The sequence below is a fragment of the Dermochelys coriacea genome, chromosome 2 (assembly GCF_009764565.3).
Source record: "Dermochelys coriacea isolate rDerCor1 chromosome 2, rDerCor1.pri.v4, whole genome shotgun sequence".
Taxonomy (NCBI): domain Eukaryota; kingdom Metazoa; phylum Chordata; order Testudines; family Dermochelyidae; genus Dermochelys; species Dermochelys coriacea.
Genome location: NC_050069.1, coordinates 155041934 through 155060457, shown reverse-complemented (window position 1 = coordinate 155060457; position 18524 = coordinate 155041934). Strand labels below are relative to the sequence as shown.

General features: G+C 41.1%; 1 protein-coding gene and 1 long non-coding RNA gene across 5 annotated transcripts in view; one reads left to right on the top strand and one right to left on the bottom strand.

Annotated features, from left to right (window-relative positions):
- Positions 1 to 322: 322 nt before the first annotated feature.
- Positions 323 to 17669, top strand: LOC122458847. 2 transcript variants are annotated; one of them, XR_006279126.1, is made up of 3 exons: positions 323 to 353; positions 11993 to 12206; positions 17399 to 17669. It is a non-coding gene; the product is annotated as an uncharacterized LOC122458847 (long non-coding RNA). The 2 variants fall into 2 exon arrangements; XR_006279127.1 differs by lacking the exon at positions 323 to 353 and adding an exon at positions 10011 to 11180.
- EXOC3 (exocyst complex component 3) overlaps positions 2844 to 18524 on the bottom strand; it is a 35897-nt gene continuing 20216 nt past the window's right edge. For 2 of the 3 annotated variants that reach the window (XM_038391899.2, XM_043508516.1), the window contains exons 5-13: positions 17425 to 17542; positions 15934 to 16059; positions 12368 to 12468; positions 11727 to 11837; positions 9868 to 10018; positions 8684 to 8806; positions 6727 to 6888; positions 4060 to 4187; positions 2844 to 3558 (exon numbers count right to left, since the gene is read on the bottom strand). In XM_038391899.2, coding sequence (XP_038247827.1) covers positions 3387 to 3558; positions 4060 to 4187; positions 6727 to 6888; positions 8684 to 8806; positions 9868 to 10018; positions 11727 to 11837; positions 12368 to 12468; positions 15934 to 16059; positions 17425 to 17542 — 1192 coding nt within the window. In that variant the 3' untranslated portion in view covers positions 2844 to 3386. Of the gene's footprint in view, positions 3559 to 3683; positions 3792 to 4059; positions 4188 to 6726; positions 6889 to 8683; positions 8807 to 9867; positions 10019 to 11726; positions 11838 to 12367; positions 12469 to 15933; positions 16060 to 17424; positions 17543 to 18524 lie in introns of all 3 variants that reach the window. The other variant, XM_043508517.1, reaches the window with a different exon arrangement.

The window sequence follows — 18524 nt, the reverse complement described above, 5'->3', positions numbered from 1 at the left end:
CAGCGGGGAGGGCACCACCCCCACTGGGCGGAGTCTGAGAGAAGCCCCGCCCCTTCTTACCCCCCCGGCGAATCTTTCAGGCGCAACGGCTCTTCCGACGCGGCGGGCACGCGGGCCCCTCCCCCCCCTCCGCTGTGTGGGGGACGCGCGCTTCGTCACGCCTCCCCCCGCTGCCGCCACCCTTCTCCCAGCTCCGGCCCGCTCGCGCGCGCGGGTGCGCCGTGCCCTGGAACGGGGCGGGGGGGAATAGCGCCCTCCAGAGCGCGCGCCGGGGGGTGCTGAGGGGCCGGCCCGCTGTAGCTGGCGGTGCGATGACGCCCTCGTCCCCTAGGAGCTAAACCCTGCAGCTAAAGGTCTCTTAACTGATAACCCCATTTCGGTTTCAGGGCCGGTCCAAGGGTATTTTGCGCCCTAGGCGAAACTTCCACCTTGCGCCCCCCCGCCCCCCGCCGACAACCTCCGAAGACTAGTGAATTTAGCATTATAAACAGCCTGTCCGAATGGTTAAGGGCTGGCGCCACTTTTTTTTAATCTTTTAGGCGTTTCAGTTGTTTGCCATTGCCTCTGATGGCGTCCCCATTCAAAGTCTCACTATTGTGCAAAACTAAACAGTTGAGCCTTGCATTGCATCACCGGCCAGATTAGGCAGGGTGACAAATCCCCCTTGCCCCAAAGGGCCATTAGCCCCTGGTGACTAATTTCTACTCCAAGTCTGCAAAGCAGACTTTTAAGGTAAATACCTTATTCCTTCAATATTACCCATGCACACATCTCACAAAGATTCTCACTCTTGACAAGTTACCAGCTTTGTGTAGATCCCTTCCCCGTTCCTCTTTGTGGGCAAGTGCCCTGTAAGGCATGTGTGGGGTGTAGTGAGTTTGTCAGGCCTGCAGTGATAGCTCTTTATGAAGATCAGGGAGCCCTTTGTCAAGGGGTGCTGGTGTCACACTGAGCTTGGGTTTCAGAGTAGCAGCCGTGTTAGTCTGTATTCGCAAAAAGAAAAGGAGGACTTGTGGCACCTTAGAGACTAACACATTTATTAGAGCATAAGCTTTCGTGAGCTACAGCTCACTTCATCGGATGCATGAGCTTGGGGCGGCTGACAGTATAGGGCAGGGCACTGAGGCTGGTGGGGCAGGTAACACTCACTGGGCTGGAGGGCAGGCGGTGCCGGGATGGGGCAGGGGCAGGTACCTGTCAGTCTCTAGTGCTCAGGCTGCACCAGGGCCAGCCGCCCCTTCACCTTGGAGTCTCTCCAACTTGCCCGGGGGCCACTCCTCCTCTCAGGCTCCCCAGCCACTGCCGCCCAGCGCCGCTGCGGAGACGTAAAGGGCCGGGCTCAGCTGGGGCCCCGCACCTGCATGCCAAGAGCAGCAGGACCGGGCACCACTCAGGGGGAGCCAGGCGGCCCGAGCCTGGCCCCTTGCGTCCCCGCGGCAGTGCCCCCTGCCCGCGTCCTCCCGGCTCCTGGGTGGCCGCGGCCAGGGAGCCTGAGAGGAGTGGCCCCTGGGCAAGTAGGGGAGACTTCAAGGTGAAGAGGCTGCTGGCCCTGGCGCAACCCAAGCGCTGGAGACTGCCGCTAAGCAATAGTGTAAAAAAAATTCTTAGGGCACTGCTTTTTGGCGCCCCCAAATCTTGGCACCCTAGGCAGCTATCTAGTTCACCTAGTGGTTACTCCAGCCCTGGGTTCACTCCTAGTCTAGCCAACCAGAATAACCATTTTTTCCTCAGAAAATATTTTTCTGGCCTTTCATTGACACACTGCTTTTCTGAATATGCCTTGCCCATTACATTATCATGTGGGTAAAATAATCAAAATACACATGAATAAATAGTAGATGGTTCATTTTTTGCATCAAACATACATTATAAGGAAGAGCTGCGAAATCATCAGTAGACATACATTCCCTTAGTATACATATTACATCATCTTGAGTCAAATGTGGTATAACAGATAATTTGGCTAGCCAGTTAAGCACTGTACCTCAGTTACAAGGGCCCATGTGCTTTCCCATGGCTCTAGCCTGCTCTGGTGTAAGAGCTTTACTTTTCTGTTTTACCCAGGGTGGGTTGCCCAGTGTTTTCATATTGGGTAACTGGTCACCACAGGAGCTAATGGGCATCCTTTCTGTACAGCTTCCATATCCTCCCAGCTTGGAGGTGCAGAGGGGAGCTTTTTCCCACACCAATGTTCTGGTGGATGTTCCTCACACCAATCCATAGTTAAGGCAGCCAGGGGGTTAGTATAAATTGCCTTCATTAACCCCTGTGCTAACTGTAGCAGGTCTTGCACTTGGTTGATGTGGCGTTGACACTCCACATGGGAGGCAGGATGGCCTTTCCCGATTGTCAGCAGCCTCCTTAATTACCTGTTTAACTGCTGCCTGAGATTCCAGCAGTTCTTGTGTTTTAACCTCCGCTGTTTCTTTCAGCGGCTGCAGCCAGTGCTGGGTTTATAATGTGAGGAGGAAGAAGAGAATAGGCAACAGTGGTATGAGAGGAAGAAAGAACAGGGGGCACACAATCCCGGAAGGTGGGAGGACCCTGGCATGTGGTGGAGGGAGAAATGGAGGTGCACACAGAGCCCTAGCTATGGGGGAAATGGGGACCCAGAAAGGGTGGGGGAAGTTGAGGGAATTCCTGAAATACAGGGAATGGGAGAATGGTACACAGAGCATTGTGGGGAGAAATATGCAATGAGTTCCTGGTGTGTGCAATAAATTTGACCTACAGAAACTACCAAGGGTGATTCTCTACTAGATTATAACAAAACAATGATGTAAATTACTGTACTTAAACCTTCACAGTTATGAGAAAGTGAATCTATACAGGTGCAAATAGTACAGTGTTTAAGTTGTAACATTTTATTTAATTGGCATTTGGCAGGGCTTAATACACACAAAGTGAAAGTAAAATGGATGAAAAATTGTACCTCAAGTATCAAATTCTTTCATTTATTCACTTTAGAACCAAATTATATAGTAGAAATTTCAGTCATTTTATTAGACAAACATTTGTGAATTTCATAATTGTTTTTTGAAACAATTTTACAGCAGAGTAAATACATAAAGTAGGAGGTTAAGTAATTGTGAGAAAATATATTTGCTGATGGTGCCTATGGCTGTAACGTGTAAGTGGTCAGTACACAGCACTCTGGCCATCAGAAAGTTTCATTCTTCAAGCAGCCATGCTAGTGATTTCTACAGCTGGTTGTTTCCAGAATCTTCATTGCAACTGTCCGCACCAAAAGTTTTTAAAAACTCATACCCAATAAGTAACAGCATCATATTAAGTGTCCTTTAAAGTGGCATTGCCAAATTTGCTTTTGAATATTTCAAATATGTTGATCCCATACCAAAAATGACACATGAACTCTAGCTTGTCAGTTACTTAAGAAGTTTTGGCACACTTAGTGTAGAAACTGTAATTTCTTTAAAAATTGGCACATAGTTAGGATTTGGTTGGCTTGAACCTTGATCCAGAGTTTCAATGATGGTCTGTTTCATGTCCTTGCTGGCATCTCCTCTTACTGTCAGCAAAGCCGCAATGTGGTCATCCCTGCCAAACAAAGGTACAAACCAGAAATGTCAGTACAAACCTTTGTACAAGTAATTAAGCACTTGACAAAATGTGTTATATCACAAATTTTCTAGCCCCCATCTTTTGACTCAGTGCCACAGCACCTTTGCTTAGCAAGGCTTCCAGACATTCAAAAATTGTGCTCACAGGTCAACTTCTCAGTCTCTTTGTAAAGAATTCTCTCCTCCCACTTTGAAACTATGAGATGAATGCTGTGTAATATAAATTTATTCTATATTCCCCAAATATTTCCTTTGATATGCCAGAGAACATATCCATCCACACCACTCTAGTGTATACGTGTTAAAATATTAGCATTTTATTGTTTCGATCTCACAAGAAGGTTATTAAACCATACAATAGAAAAAACAATAAAAGGATATACATAGCCCACACAGGACTACTCTTTAGCCTAGAACTAATCTTAAAGAATCAATACTGTTAAAACTCAAAGCTAAGACACAGTATGAATGGTATTACCTGATGTCTGGGTATTTACTAACTAAAGTTGAGACTTCCAGATAAAGCAGTGAAGGATCAGTCAGCTTGATAACTTCTGCAATGGCTACAATGATGTCACAGAGCCCTTCAGTGTCCTCTCCAGATCCCTATAAATTGAACAACAAAAAACATAAGCAACAAAATTCTTTAACCTTTACTCTCAATATTTTGTTACAGACACTAACTGCATTGTTTATTTTCAGAACTTCAGCTGAAATTTCCGACAAATTATTAGTAAAATTGGAAGGAAAAAAAGGCCACTTAAATTACCACAGATGATATCTTCCTCATTCTCGGTCTCCAATTTTCCCAATATGTTTGAACCAAGCTACTTTAGTTTTTCTTGATTAATATTGTTTTCCTAATCTAATCTGTACCATGTCCATCACCTGGTTATCTGAGTGTTTAAACATTTATTTCGTTTCAGCTGGATACTCTTTTATTAGACCAATGTTCTCTTTTCTTTCTCCCTTATATTCAGGAATTAACACTTTGTTGTCTGCTTTAGGACAGACTATTGCCACATATTAATGATTCATGGCTCTGAAGAGAATGGCCTGCAGTTTCAAGTACAGTCGTACCTCAGACTTAAGAACACCAGAGTTGCAAATCGGCCAGTCAACCACATACCTCATTTGGAACTGGAATTATGCAATCAGGCTGCAGCAGAGACACACACACAAACCAAATACATACAGTACTGTGTTAAATGTAAACTTCTAAAAAAATAAAGAGAAAGCATTTTTCTTTTGCATAGTAAAGTTTCAAAGCTGTATTAAGTCAATGGTCAGTTGTAAACTTTTGAAAGACCAACCATAATGTTTTGTTCAGAGTTGTGAACATTTCAGTTACGAACAATCTCCATTCCTGAGATGTTCGTAACTCTGAGGTTCTACTGTAATACAATTCTGTTGGCTCCTCTAGGCTCATTTCTGACAAGAACCGCATTTTTTTCAAGGAGCTGATTTTTACTCTGTATGCTATTTAGGCATCTTGGATTCTCATCTTCCAAAGCTCAGTCATCAGCAGGATACTTCTCAAAATAATTGTTCAGGGTCACTCCCATGTGTATTACAGAAGTCAGAGATGGAAAAAGCCTCTTAGAGGTCATCTAGTTCACCTCTGTGTTGATGCAGGATTGATTCCTACAGTACACTTCTAATATTTGGTCTAGTATTGTTTTAAAATGTCATAAGTATTTTATCACTTGCATTCAAAGATTATTCCATAGCTGAATACATCTTGCAACACTGACATGCAAAGTGTCTGAAATTGTCTGTCAAGTTTCTGTTTGCAGTGTTGTTGAAGCCATGTTGGTCCCAGGATATTAGAGAGACACGGTGGGTCAGAGAATATCTTTTATTGGACCAACTTCTGTTGGTGAAAGAAAAAGCTTTTGAGTTTACACAAAGCTCCTCTTCAAGTCTGGGAAAGGTACTCAGGGTTTATCTTTATATACAGTGCTACAGCAGCGCAGCTGCACTGGTGCAGATGCGTCGCCGCAGCACTTTAGTGAAGATGCTACTATACCAATGGGAGAGCTTCTCCTGTCAGTGGCATCTATCTAGAGGTGGTAGCTATCTTAAAGGGAGAAACTCTCCCGTCAACATATCGCTGTCTTCCTCAGGTGGTTAGGTCGGTATAACTACATCGCTCGGGGTGAGGATTTTTCACACTGCTGAGGGACATAGTTATATTCATATAGGTCTGTAATGTAGTCCTGGCCTCAGAGTGTCACAGCTAACTACAACGTGGAATAGATAAAGAGTTAACATGTTGCAAGAGAACTTTCAAGGTGTTAACTGCTCATCGCAGGACAAAGTAGGGTTAGTGGGCTACACTTGTTGTAATGAGCCATAAATCCACTAAATGCCCTAATTACAATTACATGAGTGAAACCAGACAATCAGGAGGCTCTCAAATGCACAGAAAAGTGATTAATGACAGAAACACCCTATCACCCTTTCGTAAACACTTTTCACAAAACAATCACTCCATATCTGACCTCTCAGTCCTCGTCCTCAAAGGAAACCGGCACAAAAATGTTCAAAAGATGAGTTTGGGATCTGAAATTCATAACTGCCAAAATACCAAAAATTAGGGACTTAATAAAGACACTGGATTTATGGCTCATTACAATAATCTGTAACCCACTAATCCTTCTTTGTCCTATGACTGTATAGGTATTAACTGCCTGTGTCACCTTGAATGGTTTCTTGCATCATGTGTTAACTCATCTGTCCCATCTTGTATTTAGCTGTGACACTCTGAGTATCACACCTTTTCCAGACCTGAAGAAGAGTTCTGTGTAAGCTTGAAAGCTTGTATTTTTCACCACTAGAAATTGGTCCAACAACACATAATATTGCAGCCATTTTGTATATTAAACTTCTGCACAACTGAAATCAGGAGTCGAACATTACAGTCTAAATTCATACTCAGAATTCCAGAAAGGATGCAATAATGCCCCAGAAAACTTAAAACAGAAAACAGAAAAGTCTCTTCAGACCAATTAACAAGTTTGAACATCTTGCATACGTTTTACCCCAGAATTAAATGTCAATACACCTTTAGGAAAAGTCAAATTTACATATCTGATCCTTTATTAGTGGTCAGATTAATAGTAAAATTGCAATAAATACTTACAGCTGCTAATTTTTTAAACAGAAACCTGAACTGGTCTGCTTCTTTGATCATTCTTTCTGCACCTTCTTTTCTCTCTTCTGCATTCTTGAAAGATATACGTTTTAACATGATAGCCTTGATGTACTCCACAACCACTCTACGATGGGCCTCAACAGTCATTTTCTGAGGAAGAAAAATATTAGAGTTGTACCAGTTAATTTAAAAAACTACCTGTCACTTCTGGAGAGAGTTATAATCAGGCTTTAAAAATGCACTTCTTCACTAACTGGCCCAAAGGTAGCTGTCCCTCAAGTGCCTGCAGCAGCAGTGAAAGATTCTTGTAAGTTTCAAAAAGCTGCTTTTGCTGGTGGGGAACTTTATGAACAGCTGCAGAGTTTTTGGGTCAAAATCTGGTTTTACACACACACATGTAAATCCAAAGTAATGCTTCTGAGTTGCACAGAGTTGCTCTAAATTTACACCGGAATAGCAGAGATAAGAATCAGATCCCCTGTGCTGAAGGAAGGGCCAGATACCGGTAAGGTTGAGGCAGCAGAGATAAGATTGCTTTTGGTGATGGATCTGGACCATTTAGGAGCTCAGAAGCTCCCAAGAAATGGTGTAGATAAATGATGACTGTGAAAGACTTAAGAGGAAGCTTGATACAGATCCTACTTGTTCTCTCCTAAACATTTACCAAAGGTTCCCTCCCACACATGGATAAACTCAGTGTCCTTCAGGCTATTGGTGACAAGGAGGTAAACTACACTGCGTCTTCAGTGATGAAAAGGCAGATGGTGGTGCTGAGGGAGCTGATAAAAGTAAGAGTCTGCTGGTTGTCAAAAGCTGTGTTGGCCCAAATCCCTTACAATGAGATAGTGGTACAGACTGTGTGTTGAAAAGCCAATGCCAAGCTCTGAAGTAGACAGAGCTCTTCTCCGTGCTAAACATTTTTGATTCAAGGTCACAGAAATACTATTGTAAAGTAAGATGATCCCTGGATTAGGACTAATTCCAGGAATGACTTGTCTTTCTCTTCTGATTTTTTTTTTTTTATTTAAGAAGTGGTACTATGATTAAGTGTTAGACCTCCAAACCCATAAATATGGAAGATGATGATGCCAAAATTGTCTTCACTAGGGCTAAAAGTCCTTTATCAGAAGGATTCTGACCAGTCTCTTTTAGTCTCTTGAGCCTGAAAAGTAAGAGAGGTGTAGCTACATGTAATTTGAAAGAAGGTCCTTATTCCAATCATTCCAAATTATTAGAGAATGCATCAGATTTTATATTCAGTGAACTTTCCTAAACCCTGACCTCCATGTTATGTTATGTTGATAATTTAGAAAGCTGGGAGGAAAACCTTGTAAAAATTATTTTAACTACACAAAACTGATTTAAAATTAAACTGATTAAAGGGAAATGCCCAAGCACAATATATTAAAAACTAAAAGATAAAAAGTAGGTTCGATCTACAGTACAGCAGCAGTTCAAAGATCCATTGGCAGACAGAAAAAAAAAGGAGCTCCGTTGGGACATTGCCTCTAACAATTCTACTTTTAGCTTGAGGTTTATGGCCTCAAGCAGGCTGATTGCTTTATATTGGTTCTGGAATTTACAGAACATGCAATTCCAAGAACATATTGCAGAAGTGCAGCGATAGCAGATTGATTTTTGGTCTCAATATCTATCTATCGATATAAACAGGCGTGAGGATCGCAATCTAGTGAAATACTGCTATTCTAAACTCCTGTGAACTTTATGGGCTAAATCCTTTAGCCTTAATCTTCCTTAGGAAGAATTAATAGGAGTCTGAGTGAACAAAGGAGACATGAGAAAATTAGGATTTTTTTGTGATTGCTTACTAGTAAAAACAAACCTATGTTATTTTTTTTCTGAATTATATAAATTAATAAAATGTTCAATAAATTAATCCGACTTGATAGAGCATATTCCCTGAGAATTATGTTAGGCAAAATACCTTTTTATAGGGTTTTTTAATTCTTGCAAAATCATTGAAATAATCCTCTACAGTGACACAGATGGTGTCCACAGCATTAGATCCAGTCAGCCACTTCTTTGTCATCAGCTCATTGAGATGTGGCTGAAAAAACAATGAAAACTAATCAGAACAATTTCTGAACAGTGCCTATCCCCTCATTTCCAACAGATCTTAAAATGAAGTTCAGAACAACGGGTAAAGTTGATTCCACAAATGTAGACCCATTTGTAAGTCTTTCATATGAAATAAGTAACTACCTCTCCCCACTTACTTTATTTGCCTCTTAAGTCTTAATTCCTCATTTCCCTCTCTAAGAATATTCTTTATAAAATATTGTATTTTATATCTCATATGAACAATATGATTGTCTGCACAAGGAGTTAAGAAGTTGAGGCATGTCTGGGGAATTCTAAGGACAATCGCTAGAGTGGAAGGAGTTTTTTTCCTAATTCCCATATACTTCATGATAAATAAGTAACTGGAGCTGAGCAGCTCCTAAGGTTCATAAGAAAAAAGTTTTCTGTGAACCTTCCATGGTGCATGGATATGGCTTGTGGTCAAACACTTACAGAATATGGAATTCAAAAGTGCTATTGCTAGTTTGTTGCAAAGCAGCAGAGCTACTAAGTCCTAGAGGAGTCGACTCCTTTTTATTCTCCCCCACTTTTTTCTTTAAAAAAAAACCCACCACATTCCAAGGGAAATGCCATACAAGAAACCATGTTAAAGTTGCATGTTTCAGAACTAAAAAGTTAGGAAATGCCACCGTTAAGGTTTCAGGCACAACCTTAACTCTTCCCCTTTCAACATGTGCTCGATACACTCTCATTACATGATTTTAAGTTATTTCCCAAATAATGCAATATATTAGCGTTTATTTTCCCTACAACTTTGAATACTCAAATGTTACATCAGCACAATATACTTAGTATATGCTAGACACACACTGCCTGCTCAAATCATTGGTGTGAAGTGTACGCAAGTCTATTTTTACACAACATACTACATATATTATTGCCCTGCATTGGTAAGTTTGTTGACATATTGCTATTATGCAATACAAAAACGACCTAACTAGCGGCCAAGATAGCTTCTTAATTAACGTCCTTATTCCTGATTTTCATAATAAAAAAGGCTCTTTTTGGAGGAAAAAAAGTTCCAACCTCTAAATCCATGAATACTTCATCTAGCAGACTAGAGCATCCTTCCTTGGCAATGGTGTCTAAAATTACATCCATGTTTGCATGGCTGCTTGACATTCCCTCTTCCATTTCATTTTTCAAGTATTTCCTTTTCAAACTGATTATAGATTCTCTGCGATAAACAAGAAAATTTTTCAGCATCCAGTCTGACATGTACGTACTAGTACACTGTTATTAAATTGTGTTTGTGAGTACGTGTGTATGAATGAATTACACATTGGGTGGTGTTGATTTGGGAGGATGAATGGCCTTTGTAGCCAGCCCTCTAGGTCTTTATTCCAGCACCAGGCTATGTCCCTTTAATGACTACCTTAGGGTGCCGTTGTGCATGTGTGACTACTTTTCTACAGATATAGAGGTCTGGAGGGCCAAAGGAATGCATGTGAGGGGTTGAGTCCCTTGATCTCTGAAGTAATGGGCAGGTGGGATACCAGGCAAGAAAAAACATGGTATTGGCACCAATGTTTAGATATTCAATCTCTTTTGCATTATTTTGGCCTAGAGTCAGTTCTCAAGAAGCTGGGATGTCAGAAGAGATTCCAGTCTTAGAAGTATGCTGTTAAATGCAAGATTGGTCGTTAAAATGTCAACTCTTCATGATTTAATTAAGGAGGAGGGCTCTTCTTTTGTGTATATTACTGAAATTTCATTATAGTTGGACTGATTTGGGAACAGTTGGTACTGGGCTGGTATTTAGTATAGCATGAACAAAAGGGGGATTGATAGAGAAGGAACATAATTCTTTTTGCATCCACTTTGAAAAATTGAAGGTTTCCTACCCCAGAACTGAACTGAACAAAGGATATTCATCTTTAATTGTTGATGCAAGTCCAGGCTGGAGTTAAGTTGTAACTTCCCTCTTGTATTTCAAAATCCCTGTGTGAGCTAATAAAATTCTTCACTATAGCAATCTTGGAAGAAGCAAGGCTGATAGTGCTCATTGACTGAAAAAATCCATGAAGAATTCTTAGAAATCATCTCAGGTTTTCATGGCACTGACCACCATTGGCCCATTAAAGACGGTTACAGGCTCCATTCACATAGTTGATCACACTTTTTATATAATATTTGGGCCAAAACTGGAGGTTAGAAAGTTGGAAATTAGGCCCTCCTCATGAACCATTATTTCCTACATTTTGAGATTGGGGCACCCCATCCTGTCAGAACAAGGGATATGATTTGATTGTCTTCAAAATGTAATGAATCCACAGTACTACCAAAAGATCATGAGAGATTATATAGGTCCTCTTCCAGATCAACCTATCAAGCATTTGGTAAGATTTTATAATAATAATTTATCCTCCATCATTACAGTGGTCTCTACACACCCTTTTCTCCAGCTTTGCCTACACAGGTCACAGTGGTTTACAGATGAGTTATGACAGATCAAGCATAAGGCAAAACGGCTAGAGTGCCCATGGCAGAAGCCATGGGCTAAAGCAAATTGATAAAGATTTCTTTAAATTCTCATGCCTTGGCTCAGAAAGGCCAAAAAAAAAAAAAAAAGTTATTTTTCTTTCCAAAATTCTGCAATGTCTTAGTTGGTAGTTTTATTTTGAGTGGTGGACAGCTTGATTAGCCTGAGCTGCTTTTGTTCAGTGGCCAGTTTTGGTGTCACCTTAAATGGATTGGGACCTGCCTTTTTCCCCCTGCCGTCAGGTGAGACACTTGAGCTGAAGCCCCCTTGGTATAAAAAAGAAGGAACAGCTGGAAGGGTATTCTCCAAGAGGGGCCTTCAGTCTAGGTTTCTTATATGCATTATAAATTCAGATAAATAAATATGAATTTTTTTACAATATCGTATAAATGTGCAAACTTACTTAAAGGTCTGACAGTTGTTAATTACTGCAATCATATATTGAACATAGCACTGAGGATGCTGACGATTTTTTAGGTGCTCCTCTTTATATAATTGGGCTTCTTCTTTGTACCTGTAGAAAACCCAAAGAGGAATTAAATAGATGAAAAGCTACACAATTCTAAGCCAAATGCCCACTGATAGCCTGAGGAACATTTACAGGTGTTTTGTGGAAAGCTGGTGGGTCACATAGTATTGGATCTCCTCTGTTTCCACCTGATTCCACAGGTCTCTAGGATTTCCATGGCAAGACTTTAAAAATCAGCTGAGTACAAGAAGGATGTGCCTGCCTAGCTGCCTCTATTCGGAACCATTGCTGTATTGCAGAAGATATAGAGTCAGGAGCTGATCTCAAGAACTTGACCGCCAGTGGGGTTGGAGCTGCCAATAACCAACAGAACAAAATTTCCGGGGGGAGTGGAGAAGAAAAAAAGGCAGCAAGGTACCATGTCCAGTGGAAAAAGGACAAGGTAGCATATCTGGGAGAGGACGGGGACCAGGGAATAGGGAAGCATGTACAAGGAAGCAAAGATAGGAGTATGGGACAGAGAGAGAGGGAGGATTAAGAGACTCCAGGAGTACTTTTTTTTTTTTTTTTTTTACCTTGTCAGGAATGAATTCATTTGTTGAAGACAGAGAAGAAGTACCTTCGTTTTCAAATCTTCACTTATCTGAGCAGCCACCTGAAGATTCTGCTCAAACATCTAAAATGAGAAATAGCTTAGTTATAAAGATAGACCAATAGCTGGAATAGCGACACAAACGTGGCAGGATTCCCTACAAAATTCTGTTTGGAGATGTAAACTGCTATTTGTAGATGAGATCCCCCACATTTTTTTTTTAAATTAAATGCATACAATCTCTCCTGGCTAATCCACAGATTAGCAATTGCCACAAATTTAATAGGTAACTTCTTGCCAGGCATCCGCAAGTCTGATTTTTAAAAATAGTACTGAGAGGCAGTCAGTTATTTTTCATGTGAGGAAGCATCCCCACATCTCCAAATCAATGCTGATTTGCTCTTCATGGTGGACCAATGTCTTTAAGTCAGCTCCTGCAGCATTTCCCACAGTATTCTTGCCAGCAAATTAAAAAGATATGGATAGGATGAATGGATTATAAGATGATAGAAAGCTGGCTAGATTGTCGGGCTCAACTGGTAGTGATCAACGGGTCGATGTCTAGTTGGCAGTCGGTATCAAGTGGAGTGCCCCAGGGGTTGGTCCTGGGGCCAGTTTTGTTCAACATCTTTATCAATGATCTGGATGATGGGATTAATTGCACCCTCAGCAAGTTCGCAGATGACATTTAGCTGGGGGGAAGAGGTAGATATGCTGGAGGGTAGGGATAGGGTCCCTAGACAAAGAGTGACCTACACAAATTGGAGGACTGGGCCAAAAGAAATCTGATGAGGTTCAACAAGGACAAGTGCAGAGTCCTGCACTTAGGAAGGAAGAATCCCATGCACCGGTATAGGTTGGGGACCGACTGGCTAAGCAGCAGTTCTGCAGAAAAGGACCTGGGGATTACAGTAGACGAGAAGCTGGATATGAGTCAGCAGTGTGCCCTCGTTACTAAGACGGCCAGCGGCATATTGGGCTGTATTAGTAGGAGCATTGCCAGCAGATCGAGGGAAGTGATTATTCCCCTCTATTCAGCACTGGTGAGGCCATACCTGGAGTATTGCGTCCAGTTTTGGTCCCCCCACTACAGAAGGGATGTGGACAAATTGGAGACAGTCCTGCAAAGCACAACAAAAATGATTAAGGGGCCAGGGCACATGACTTACGAGGAGAGGCTGAGGGAGCTGGGGTTATTTAGTCTACAGAAGAGAAGAGTGACGGGGGATTTGAAAGCAGCCTTCAACTACCTGAAGGGGGGGTTCCAAAGAAGATAGAGCTAGGCTGTTCTCAGTGGTGGCAGATGACAGAACAAGAAGCAATGGTTTCAAGTTGCAGTGGGGGAGGTCTAGGTTGGATATTAGGAAACACTACTTCACGAGGAGGGTGGTGAAGCACGGAATGGGTTACCTAGGGTGGTGGTGGAATCTCCATCCTTAGAGGTTTTAAAGGCCCGGCTTGACAAAGCTCTGGCTGGGATGGTCAGGTTAGTTGGTGTTGGTCCTGCTTTGAGCAGGGGGTTGGACTAGATGACCTCCTGAGGTCTCTTCCAACCCTAATATTCTATGATTCTACCTATTCCTGCATATGCAAGAGATAACTTGGTATCAGAAGAATGCTCACAACTGGGCACAAGCTGAAGGTGCTCTAAAAATTGTGGGGGATGAGTGGGAAGGGAATGGGGAGAAGATATACATATGAAAAAAAGAAGGGAAATAAATGAGAACTTGAGAAGATATACAGGCTACCTTTATGCTGGCAAGTTTCTGAAAGAAAGACTTTCATTGTTGCATTAGTAGTGGAGCTGCTCCACCAATGCAGTCAATGGTTGTAGTGCTAGTGTAGATCAATCACCAGCATTTTAACTATTTGTCATCTAGCCTTGTTCAGAACCCATAACCAGAACTGGTGCTAGTACAAGTGTCGATAAATTTGATGAAAACCTTAGTGTAGATGAGGTCATGGAGACAAGGTGGGGAACATGTGAGAGACAGGGAAAAGAAACTCTCATCTGTTCCCTTAAGATAGTTGCCAACTACTTTTAAAGGTAACCTGCAAAATTAAAAAAAAATGGGTTTGTGACTTTACTTTTTATGATTTATAAAGAATGTTTGAAAGGCACACACACACACACACACACACACACACACAAGGGAGGTTGTTTCTCCTTTTTTAATCTTAGAAACATCAGGAACGTCAAGACCTGTCTTCCCTATTTTTGCTGAAGGACTTCTTTGATGATTCACATGTGGATTGCTGGGAGCTCTTAACTGAAGTAGCACTTCAAGGGGAAGGTTTTTGGATCATTCAGAAAGAGCTTTTCCTCCCAAGTGTTTTAGGGCCTATCTACATTAGGAAATTTGCATTGGTGTAGCTATCCTGGTGTAAACCTCTGTGCCACTGTGCCAGTATGATTACTCCAGTAGCTTCCTGAAGTAAGTTACATGTGTAGTTTTGCATCAGTGTAGAGCAGGGGTGGGCAAACTATGGCTTGTGGGCCGGATCTGGCCTGCCAGCCATTTTAAGCCAGCCCTCGAGCTCCTGCTGGGGAATGGGGTCTGGGCTTGCCCTGTTCTGGTGCTCCAGCCGGGGAGCAGGGTCAGGGGCCGCTCCACGCAGCTCCCAGAAGCAGTGGCATGGCCCCGCTCCGGCTCCTATGTGTAGGGTCAGCCGGGGGCTCCGCTCTGCACACTGCCCCCACCCCAAGTGCCGCCCCCACAGCTCCTATTGGCCGGGAACTGCGGCCAATGGGAATTGCAGGGGTGGTGCCTGCGGACGGGGCACCGCGCAGAACCACCCGGCCATGGCTCCACATAGAAAACAGCTTCTAGGAGCTGCTTGAGGTAAGCGCCGCCCAGAGCCTGCACCTCTAAGCCTCTCCCTGCACCCCAACCCCTGCCCCAGCCATTATTCCGCTCCCGCCCTCCAGACCCCTCGGTCCCAGCCCAGAGCAACCTCCTACACCCCAAACTCCTCATCCCCAGCCCCATCACAGAATCTGCACCCCCCAGCTAGAGCCCTTACCCCACCTGCACCCTACTCCCCCCGGCCCGGAGCCCCCTCCTGTACCCTGAACTCCTCATTTCTGGCCCCACCCCAGAACCTGCACCCCCAACCAGAGCCCTCGCCCCCTCCCACACCCCAACCCCAATTTTGTGAGTATTCATGGCCCGTGATACAATTTCTATTCCCAGATGTGGCCATCAGGCCAAAAAGTTTGCCCTCCCCGGTATAGAGAATCCACATTAGGAGTTTAAACAGAAGTAGATATATGAGTAGTTACTTCAGTGCAAATTTCTCTAATATAAACAGACTCTTAGTTAAACAGGTGTTAGCATAGAAATGCCAACAAAAAACGCCCAAAATGAACAGTTTTAAACTGTCTGAATAAGAATAATTTCCCTTTTCATTCAGGTTTCACATTCTTCGCATCACTGATGTCATGAACCTACTAGTTTGCCAGTCAGTCGTACTCTTCCATAATTGACAAACCCTGACTTTCTAATGTAAAAAAAAATAAGCAGGGAAATTTTTTAAATTAACTCATACCTGAAAAACAATAGCTGGGAGCGTAGTCTGATAGTACCCATCTTGATCTGCTTCTGGCTCAGTTTCTTTTATCCAGTCTTTTTTATCTGTCTCCAGTGCTTTTCGTAGCCAACCAATGATGTTGGACTGCAATAAATAAAATTAGAATAAAAAGAAACAGGAAAAAGCAAAGACAAAATTACTTGGGATCCAAATAGGAAAAAAACCCACCATGGCCTTTAGACAAATATCCCTTTTCATAATTAAAGGTATTTTAATCAATAAGGAAAATCAGTTTTCACTCACTCTCATGGCTACTGTTACAACAATCACTGCAGTATTGAGGTGCCGTATACAAACACGGATTATGTACAAAAAGATCAATACAACTTCAGACTACAATCTCACAAGATTCCAACTAAACTAAATCAAGTTTGGCCAGTATTTGGATGGGAGATCTCCAAAATTCAAAAAGAAACAGAACATTATATATAAGAGCTAACACTAACAAGTTTTGGAAGATTTGCACTGTAAAAAAGATCAACAAAAGAAATAGTATTTTTCGTTCACCTCATACAAGTAATTGCAGTGCAATCTCTTTATCATGAAAGTGCAACAAATATAGATTTTTTTTAACATAACTTCACTCAAAACCATAATACTTTAGAGCCTACAAGTTGAAGCATGAAGGGGCATGTGACTGTTTAGCATATCTGGCACATTAATACCTTGCAACACCAACTACAACAGTGCCATGCAAATGGCTGTTCTCACTTTCAGGTGACATTGTAAATAAGAAGCGGGCAGCATTATCTCCCGTAAATCTAAACAAACCTGTTAGTCTTAGTGATTGGCTGAACAAGAAGTAGGACTGAGTGGACTTGTATGAGGGGAACTGAAAAATACTACTACTTTTCTTTATCTTTTTCTACAGTGCTAATATTTATAATAAAAAATAATAATATAAAGTGAGCACTTTACACTTTGTAATCTGTGTTGTCATTGAAATGAATGTATTTGAAAATGTAGAAAAACATCCAAAAATATTTAGAATACCAATTTAAATTTGTATTCTATTATTGTTTAACAGTGTGATTAAAACTGTCATTAATTGCACTTATCTTTTAAAATCTAATTAATTTGTTTTGTGTTAATTGCATGTATTAACTGCAATTAATTGACAACCCTCTATATGTAATCTAACCTAATCTATGTGAATTTAGGAGTCGCTAAATTACAAAACACCACAGTGGCCACTTCTCATGGCTGATAAATTCTATACAGCATAAATAATCCTTTGTGTTTTATTGAAATGTAGCCATGAAATCATTTGATTAACTGTTCAAAGCCAAATGCTCATGTATACGAAGTTCACAAAATTCATTACACCCAATTAAAGTTTAAGAAAAAGTCAAGTTTTTCCTCTGATGAAACAGCATTTTAAGAATTTAGGTACAAACACAAGGTGTCTTATTTTTATTTGAAGGAGTCCAGAAGTTTACTGCTACTTACAGTAAGTGTTGACATGTACTTGCTAAGAAGCTGGTCTACCGCATTTTGTGAAATTAAAGGATTTAGAGAATTTACATCCACTTCTGGGGCCAGTTCAGAATTCCCCATCATCTCTGTACTGAATTGAAAAAAATAAAACAAAGCCATAAATTGCAAATGAAGAAAGAAAAGAAGTTACAGAAATTTGAAACCGTTCTGAAACGACTTCAACAGGTGATCTTCCATTATTTACAAGTCTCTGAAAATTCATAAACAATCCAGGAAATAAATTAATTGAAAGTACAAAAACCTCAAAACCAGAACTACTATTTGGCTAACCAAAAATACTTAAAGTACTAATTCATTTACGTAGATATATTTTTAATATAGAAATTTTATCCCTATATCCATTTCTAAATTATTTTTTATCTAGAACTTAAAGTTACTAATGAGCAATCACTCAATTTTATACATAAAAACCAAACTGTTGTGCTGACTATGAATTTCTGACACAGGCACTGTAAACACAGAACATATACATTCTAAAATTTGGAGGGAATATTAGTGTAAACAATTAAACATAATCGGAGCTTAAAGTACAGAAGCCTATCATCAGAAAGGAAGGAGTCAATAATAATCAACATATCCACAGTCAACAATACTGATCATCCCCTAGTTTTTTTTAAGCAGCCATACAATAACACCATAGTTCTTTAAAAGTATACAATAAATATAAAAGAGGAGACAGTATATATACACACTGTTACAGAACTAGAAATATAGCTCAAATGTTCAGTACAATAGTGGTACTATATGCTGTAGTCATGATGAAGAGGTCACCTTTTTTGTAGGAGGAAGAAAGTAGGGCAACCCTAATTTTTATGCAATTTAGCAAGGGCAAAAATAAAAATTAAACTCATCTGAATTTAAAATATTACTATAAAGATATTAAAGCAAGATGACAAAAATGTGTACATGATTAAAACCACAACCCCACCAAAGCATAAGATAGTAGCAAAGCCCTTCATCTTTCAAAACCCAAATGGAGTTATCCAAGGAAAGCACACACTTGCATAATTGCTTTATTACAATTATGAAATGGTTCCAATATCTGGAAAGAA